Source organism: Condylura cristata, unplaced genomic scaffold (genome assembly GCF_000260355.1).
Source record: "Condylura cristata isolate star-nosed mole 26May11 unplaced genomic scaffold, ConCri1.0 scaffold00011, whole genome shotgun sequence".
Lineage (NCBI taxonomy): Eukaryota > Metazoa > Chordata > Mammalia > Eulipotyphla > Talpidae > Condylura > Condylura cristata.
In genome coordinates, this window is record NW_004567112.1 from 6,013,020 (window position 1) to 6,022,141 (window position 9,122).

At 41.8% G+C, this 9,122-nt stretch overlaps 1 protein-coding gene across 1 annotated transcript in view; it reads left to right on the top strand.

Moving 5' to 3' along the window:
• The first annotated feature begins 5,041 nt into the window (after positions 1-5,041).
• Positions 5,042-9,122, top strand: part of EIF3A (eukaryotic translation initiation factor 3, subunit A) — a 30,708-nt gene continuing 26,627 nt past the window's right edge. Inside the window, exons 1-4 of the mRNA XM_004680399.2 lie at positions 5,042-5,227; positions 5,661-5,797; positions 6,195-6,358; positions 7,103-7,302. Of these exons, the coding sequence (XP_004680456.1) occupies positions 5,090-5,227; positions 5,661-5,797; positions 6,195-6,358; positions 7,103-7,302 (639 nt within the window). The 5' untranslated portion in view covers positions 5,042-5,089. The remainder of the gene's footprint in view (positions 5,228-5,660; positions 5,798-6,194; positions 6,359-7,102; positions 7,303-9,122) is intronic.

A 9,122-nucleotide genomic window follows, 5' to 3' on the forward strand; every position in this document is an offset into this window, starting at 1 on the left:
CGGCCAGCCGCCGCCGTCCTGCTCCGTGGCCCGACGGGCCTTGTCTTCTCGCCCCCACCGGCCGGGGGGTGGGAGGCGCAAGCCGGGAACCGTCGCCGTGGGGGCCCTTCCTTCGCGCCACCTCCCGGGGCGTCTCGGGGGCCGTCGCCCCGGAAACTGGCCCACCCAGCCGGGGCCCCTCCCTCCAGCCCGCCCGCGTCCTCCGCCTCCGCGCTCCAGGCCCCGGGGCTGTGGTGTGCTCGGGCCCCTCGACCCCGGCCGCCATCTGGGAGTGTCGGGGAGGAAGAAACATGGCTCCCTCCCGGGGACAATGCACGCGAGAGCCTCGGCTCCACCTCCCGCCGGGGCCGGCAGCCGGCTGGCCCACCTCCGGCCTCCCGCGGTCACCCCCGCCGGCCAGACCCGGCGCCGCGCCGCCCCGCCGCCCCGCGCGGGGTCAGGGTCCACTTCTGACCCCCAAGCCTCCGTGCCCGCCTCGGGGCCTCTGGCCCATTTCACCGGTTTCCCGTGTGCTGTTTTGCTCTGGCATTGATCACTGGCGGCCCCAAACACCGAATCACAGGAAGTTGGGACAGAGTTCCTATTAGAAGAAACTTTAAGATCGCGCAAAGATAATGAAACGAGGCCTGGAAAGGGAGAATGGCTGGCCCAAGGTCACTCCGGGAGGGAGTTGTCGAGCCAGGAGGCCAAAACCAAGGCCTCTCGGCTCGCAGATGAGTCTTTTTTTTTTTTTTTTCCTTGCCACAGTGCTGCTGCCTAAGATTTCTTTTTCCATATGGGCACTCGAGCCACGGGTGCTTTTCCGGACGTGTGCGCGTCCTGGAGGCATTTATTACATTGGCATATGAGAGTGCAAATTATTCTGCGTGTTTCTGCTCTAACTTCATTTTTAAGGTTTTTTAAAGTAATGCAAGTTTTTTTTTTTCATAATTTGAACCTTCGAATTAGAGTCTGCAGAGTGACTTGCGTGAAATTCCTACTCTCATTGGCTGTCGTGGATCTTACAGTCATTTGGGTGTTTTACCAGCTGGGTTTTTTTCCCTGCTAAAAGGCACTGTGAGCTTGGTCCAAAGACTACACATTTGGTGTGTTCGGGCCCTTATTCATCACGCCTTCTTTCTGAATCTTCATGTGAACTTCACATTTCAGTAGCTTTTTAAAAGTGGAAGGGATGTGTGATGTGTGACAAATCTTAGCTCACATTTTCTAAATTGAAGTAGATCTGATTCATGGAGGGCAGGTTGGGGAAAGTCTCTGAAAGTAGGAGCTATGAGAAAGGGATACTGCATGTGTTGGAAACTTAAAATTTTGTATGTAGCTTTCAAGGAGACTGTTAACTCCTTGCAGGAGATAGGTTGAGTTTCTGTGGGAGAAGCCTTTCAATAATGACTGTCTTACTGTCTTGATCTAGGGAATGAGGGGCCTTCTCAGAGTAAGCGGTGTGGATGGCACGTGGCACTCCATACAGAATTTCAGATAGGATGGTGGAAGTGTAACACCGTGGTCCTCTCCCTGCCCTGTAACAAAAGTAGAGTTCATTTGATGGGGGGAAAATTCCCATTTTAGCTAAATATAACCATAAGCACATTTAGACCCAGCCCTTTGCATTTTCTTGTTAAGACGTGAATACATTTAAATGGAACAGCCCTTGAAGTCTGTCTGCTGTGTTAGAGAAATGTTTTTGGAAATGATTGTAGTAATTGTTTAGGAAGATGAGAACTTGATCCTGTCCTGGCAGCTAAGAAATGCATCCCCTTCCTGCTGGAATCATTGGGAGAAAACTTTTTCCAGATTATGTTGTTAGTGGTGCCAAATTGGTTGTTCCTGACCCTGTTACCAACCGTGTTTTAGCTACACTCTACAACTAGTGGCTTAAACATAAAATTGCTTTTAAACCCACAAGTTGTGTAACATAATAGCTCATCTACTTGTTCTGTTGCACAAATAAATTAGTGTAAATGAGAGGATTATAGCCTAACCTTTTCTTTATAGATACATAGTTTCATCATTGTATGAAAGGTAAATTCAGAATGCCCACCTTCCTAATAATGTAATCCCATATTACAATTTTTATTTCAAGAACGTCAGTCTAGAAACGAACATTTCTTTACATATTAAGGTAGTGCATCTTGTGGATTACAGTTCTTTCTGGCCTCAAAAGCCTTTATTTTCTTCAGTAGGTAATTCAGAGACCTAAATCCTTTTATGTTAGGTGAAAGACAGAAACTAAGCATCCTGGTAATGTGCTCCTGTTCCAGTTTTTCTACAGCCTTGCCTGGTATTCACATGCTTGGTCTTTTTCTTGGTCATGGTGTAGGGCTTGTCTGTGCTGTAACTTTTTAATGCACTTGTTGTGTTGGGACGGAATGTTTCAGAAGTTGACAGCATGAGATTTGGAATCATAAATTACTTGTGGGAAGTGAAAAATACTTTTTCAGAAGTTCCGTCCCTGAGCAATACTTTATATTTTAGAGAAACACACTTGCCACTTCAAAACAAGAACTTTGGAAAGCGAATTATTTTTAGGCAATAAAATGTTTTGTCACATCATGTTGGGGGCCAGCTTTCCACTTTAACTCTTTGTGCCCACTCTATGTTACAAGTTAACTTCCTTTTGGTAGTATAACCCTCCTCGGTGGAGGGTTGGGAATTAGATAAAATAAGTCATTTTAGGACTGTTGGTGTAATGTTCTTACTATAAAGGCTAAAATGAAAGGCACTTACTTACTCCCAAGTTTTTTGCTGATACTGTTTGTGATAATTAGTTGTTAGAAATACCTATTGTTGAATTTGGGGGGGGGACTGAAAAGCTTATTCCTAGTAAAGTACCTAGCATTTAGTGTGATTTCTTTTTTTTTTTTAAATGGGGGGGGGTTTAGTAATAAAACTAACTACAAATGGACTTTGTCATAAAGACAGGATTATTCCTGAGATTAACTTGAAGTACTGAAGGATTTGTATTCATTTGCTGTAAGGACCATGATTTGATCTTAGAAGGGATGAAAGCAGACTATTGTGCAAGGTCCTTAACTTAAGTATGTATTTTTGTAAATAAGCCTGTTGCAAGCATTAGTTTATTAGTGTTAGACTAATGTTTGTAATTTTTTATTTTTTTGAAGAAATGACTGTTTGGAAGCAACATTCCTGAAACGTGATAGATGGAAAAAGAAGTGGTAGCAAATTACTAAATCTGTGGATCTAGTAAAACCCCCAATAAGGGATCTATTTGCCTACTGTTTGCTTAGCAGTTACCTGATAATGATAGGCATGTTAGGTTAACTTTTTTGTTTCATTTATGCGAACAGAACTGGGGTACAGGCCAGAGGTGCAGGGACTGTGCAAGGATCCACCAGAGACAGCAGGGAGTAGAACCGCAGAGGCGAGCAGCAGGCAGGTCAGGAGATGTTTGCCATGCCATATGGGTCAGATGCTAGCTGGGAATCGAACTTGTGCTGAAGTGGCTTTAGCTTTGTAGTGCTGTGCTTTAACCTGCTGTGCCACTAGGGAGGGCCCTATTAGTTTAACTCTAGAACTCCTTACCAGAGATTTGTTCCTTTCTAGGTGAAAAATAAGCAATGATTTTCAGAAGTGGAATTTTTTTTAAAGGCTTTTATAGTGTAAATTATTATTTTAATATCCCCGAATTGTTTTTCAGATGTTTGGTAGGAAGGTTTTTTTGACATGAAATTTGGTGATTGTTGTTTTAGGTTGAACATAACCAGATAACTGTTAAATAACTTCCCCAAGCCCACTAAGTGTGCACAAGAAAATGAAAGATTAGAAGATGTATTTTACATTGATCAGAAGTAATGTGAAGGGGAGCCTGTGCTTTTGAGTGAATTTCATATAAGCAGTGTGTACATAAATTGAAACTTGACTTTCAAATAATGTCACATAAAGTCTGCCTTCAAGTTTAGGCCATAGTAAATTCAAAAGTCTTTGCTTCCTTGTTTTACGTTCTAGGTGTGTTTTAGTGTTTTTTTTTTTTTTTTTTTTTGAAAATAAGCTTTTAATTTTAGAGCTTGATGCTTATAGATTATTGCAGACATTGTTCCCAGATGTACCACACAGTTTCCCCATTAAGTTTGTCTTAGCCATCTAAGTGTGTATGGTTAAAGGTACTATTTAAAATAGTGCCTTTATTCCAACCAACTGATTTTATTATTCACAGAAGTCTACTTTGTTCATAGTTACACAGCTTTCCGAATGTCCTTAATCCCTTGCGCTACCAGGAAGGCTCCCTTTACTAGATTTTTGATGACCTGATAGTTTGGAGGAGTGTTGGTCAAGTGTTTTTATAGACTGTCCTTCAATTGGGATTTTGTATTTTTCTCATATTTATGTTGGGATAAATAAGCTGTTTTTGTGCATTGATCATAATGTTCAACTTTTCCAAACTTGATACCTAGATTGAATACAGTTTACAGATCCAGTGATAGTCCTAATGAGGTGTTCTGTAGATCCTTTGAGCTTCTAAAACTTCTCTAGAAAGGCAGAATATAACACAATACTGAAGGATAAGTTGGAACAGTAACACTACCTGATTTCAAGATTTGACTTAACTATGGTAATCACAGTCAGAAATTGGCAGGACTAGTCATGTAGATCAATAGACAATGAGCAGAACAGAGAGACCAGAAATAGGCCCCCCCACATAGTCAGTTGATCTTAGAGAGCAACAAAAGCATTTGGTTTTTCTATCTCAAGTGTCAGTGAATTAGTGTGAATTCCATCAGACAAGTCACTGTGACTAAAGTATTTGAACTTTTCTGGAACTTGTAATCAGATATAATTGATTCAGTGGATTAGGGTGAAAGGCAGTTTTACATGTAGACCATATTTTGAGATAGTACTAATTTTACATTGCTTTACTTTGGATACTTTTGACTTTAGCTTTAGACGTTAAAAAAGAAAACAAAAAACTGAGACCTAAAAAAAGGTAGCAAAGAATTCAGAAATCATGTCGATTAAAACAGAATTTAGACTTCTGAATGGTATACATTGCTGATTTTAATTTTCCTGAATTGCTTTTCCAGAATTTCTTGAGGTTGGCAAAAAGCAACCTGCTTTGGATGTACTTTATGATGTTATGAAAAGTAAGAAACATAGAACATGGCAAAAGATACACGAGCCAATTATGTTGAAATACTTGGAACTTTGTGTGGATCTTCGCAAGAGCCACTTGGCTAAGGAAGGATTATACCAGTATAAGAACATATGTCAACAGGTAAGAACAGAAATGGCTTTTAATAAGTTTTTTTTTTAAAGGTTTATTTATGCATACAGAACTGGGGTGCAGTCCAGAGGTGCAGGGGTGGTGAGAGGATTTACTTAAAGTAGAATGGGGAGCAGAACAGGGAGATTGAAGAAGTACACTGCTGAGGGGAGCAACAGCGAGACAGGAGAGGTCTGCTGTGCCTTGTGGATCACCTCCCTGGCTGGGGATTGAACTCATGCTGAAGTAACTGGCTGCAGTGAGCTTCATGGTGCTGCGCTTTAACCCACCACCAAGGAGGGGCTGGCTTTTAATAAGTTCTTAACAGTGATTTTCAGTGGTGTTTACTTTCAAAGTTAATATATTTTATATATAATAAAAAATTAAACTATTTGCTGGAAAATGTTTTAAGCGTCTTGTGTTTTTTTTGGGGGTGGGGCGTTAGGTGAACATCAAATCTCTGGAGGATGTTGTTAGGGCATACTTGAAATTGGCAGAGGAAAAAACTGAAGCTGCTAAAGAAGAATCCCAGCAGATGGTCTTAGATATAGAAGATCTGGACAATATTCAAACTCCTGAAAGGTGTGTGGGTTAAACTGCTAATTTTATTTTTCAGATTTATTTATTTATGCATATAAGAATTGGGGTGCAGACCAGAGGTGTGGGGTGGGGGTGAGAGGATTCACCAGCGACAGAATGGGGAACAGAAGATTGACTGAAATATACTGCTGATGAGGGGAGCAGCAGGTGAGAGAGGAGAAGTCTGCTCTGCCATGTGGGTCAGCTCCTTGGCCTGGGAATAGAACTTGTGCTATAGCAGCTGATAATGGCTTGATAATGCTGAGGCTTAGAGCCTTGCACCACCCGAGAGGCCCTAAAATTAGCAGCTTTATGATGATTATTGTTGGCTTTGTTTTTTTTATTGAGGCAACTACAAAATCATGTCTAAAGTCACGATTGTTTTTTTGTGTCTCTGTAGTGTTCTCCTAAGTGCTGTAAGTGGTGAAGACACTCAGGATCGGACTGATAGGTTACTTTTAACTCCATGGGTTAAATTCCTGTGGGAGTCATATAGACAGTGTTTGGACCTCCTTCGAAATAATTCTAGAGTGGAACGTCTCTACCATGATATTGCCCAACAAGGTAAAATGGGAACTGATTTAAAAAGTTGACTTAAGAATCAATCAAGTTATTGAAAAATGTAATTATTAGCTTTTTCTCCATAGTACTGTATTTTTTTTAACATATTAAGTTCTTATTGAATGATGATTGGCAGTCATTCGAATTATTAAATAAGTCAGTTTTTAAGAAATGTGTCTTATTAGTTAATGAATTAATTCCATTGAATATATTCTACTGATGTCTACAATACCGTATATGGGTCTAAAATATGGGTCTTTTTTTGGTTAATATTTATTTATTTATGCTTTCAAGAACTGGAGTACAGGCCAGAGGTGCAGGGGTGGTAAGAGGATTCACCAGAGACAGAGTGGGGAGCAGAATAGGCAGATGGACTGAAATATGCAGCTGAGGGGAGCAGCAGGCCAGACAGGAGAGGTCCGTCACCATGTGGGTCAGCTCCCTGGCCGGGGATGGAACTTAAGCCGCAGTGGCAGCAGATAGCTTCATGGTGCTGTGCTTTAACCAGTTGCCTCACCAGGGAGGACCCTGTATTTTTATTTTTAGGCTAGGACTGATGACTGATCTTAGATTTGATTCAGTCAAAAAAGTGACCAAGGCACAAAGTGAGTTATGAGTCTGATGAATTCTAGAGATTGATGACTTTGGTAAATCCTTTTGTATAGTTTATCAATGTATATATAAAAACACATATGCTTAAGGTGATGGCGAAAGGTATCATTATATGCTTTATAATTATGCTTGCAGCTTTCAAATTCTGCCTACAATACACCCGTAAGGCCGAATTCCGTAAACTGTGTGACAATTTGAGAATGCACTTGTCACAGATTCAGCGCCACCATAACCAGAGTACAGCAATCAATCTTAATAATCCAGAGAGCCAGTCCATGCATTTGGAGACCAGGCTTGTTCAGCTGGACAGTGCTATCAGCATGGAACTGTGGCAGGTATGTTGTAGGAACTAGTTTCCTCTGTAGTGCCTTTCACCCCATGAGTATAAGGTTTCTTTTTCTCCTAATAGCAATTTGATGGTGATTAAAAAAAAAATTACTTACACATACAGAAGTGGGTTATAGGCCAGAGGTGCAGGGGGTAAGAGGATTCACCAGAGACAGAGTGGGGAGCAGAACAGGCAGATCAACAAAGTACACTGTTGAGGGGAGCAGTGGGCTAGACAGCAGAGGTCTGCTGTGCCGTGTGGGTCACCTTCAGGGCGGGCACCGAAGTGGCCACGGCTTAAAGAGCTGTGCCACTAGGGAGGGCCTGATGATGATTTTTTAAAAAAAAAAATATAGTTTATTTTTACATCGTTTTGTGCCTTGTCCCATCTCAGTTGTAACCCCTGTGAATTTCCCACCACCAGTTCACCCTTGTGCCATCAAGGGTGATTTATTTTTATTTTATAATAGTTTATTTTTACATATTTTTGTGCATTTTTCCATCTCAGTTGCAATCCCCTTGGGTTTCCCATCACCAAATCACCCATGTGCCATCACCACAGTCCAGTGCATTTCCCTCCCCCGCGCTGTCCTTAATCCCATTCCCCACTACACCCCCACAAAATGTCTCTGGTATATAGCTGTTCATCATTATCATTATTTTCTCGCCTGTTCTGTTATAGTCCTGCTATGAGAGAAGCCATCTGGTATTTTTCCTTTTCTTTCTGGCTTATTTCACTAATAAGCATGATCTTTTTCAGCTCCATCCATGTTGCTGCAAAAGACATGTATTTCTTTTTTTTTGGTTGCTGAGTAATACTCCATTGTATTTATGTACCACATCTTTTTAATCCAGTCATCCATTTTTGGGCATTTGGCCTGTTTCCATGTCTTTCCAATTGTGAATAAAGCAGCAGTAGACATGGGGATGCAGGTATCTTTTTGAATCATCGTTTTTGTGTCTTTTGGGTAGATACCTAGGAGTGGGATTGCTGGGTTGTAGGGAAGCTCCATGTTTAGTAGTTTGAGGAATGATAGTGATTTTTAAAAAAAAATAAAAAAAAAATTTTAAAAGACTTATTTCTGCATACAGAACTGGAGTATAGGCCAGAGGTGCAGGGGTGGTGAGAGGATTCACCAGAGACAGAGTGGGGAGCAGAACAGGCTGATTGATGGAGTACACTGCTGAGGGGAGCAGTGGGTGGGTCAGGAGAGGTCTGCTGCGCCATGTGGGTCATCTCGGGATTGAACTCAATGCTGAAGTGGCTTTAGCTTCTTAGTGCTGTGCTTTAACCTGCAGTGCCACCAGGGAGGACCCTAAATATTTTTTGTTTATAATACGAGACCTGGGTTGTAGGTCAGAGGTGCAGTCGTGAGAGGATTCACCAGGGACAGGGTAGAGGGCAGAACAGGTGAAATAAACTACCGAGGGGAGCAGCAGGCGAGACAGGAGAGGTTTGCTGTGCCCTGTGGGACCTCCTGGCTGAGGATTGAACTCATGACTCAGTGGCTGGTGATAGCTTGATAGCGCTGAGATTTTAACCCCTGCCCCACCAGGGTGGCCCTGGATGGTGATTTTATTTCTTGTTACTCAGATAATAAAAAAAGAGAATCCTTGAACTTGTCTTTCCTTTTATTTTTGTAGTAACCCTGCCAGACTTTACGAAAGCATGGGTGACAAAAACAAAATAAAACCTGTCCTATAGATACTAGAGAAGCACTGCATGGACTGTTTTCTTAGTGTTGGTTTAGTTTAAAGGCATTTGTGGGGAACATACCCTGCTGTGCAAAGTACTCATTGGTGCTGAGTATCTTGTCTACTACTTGAC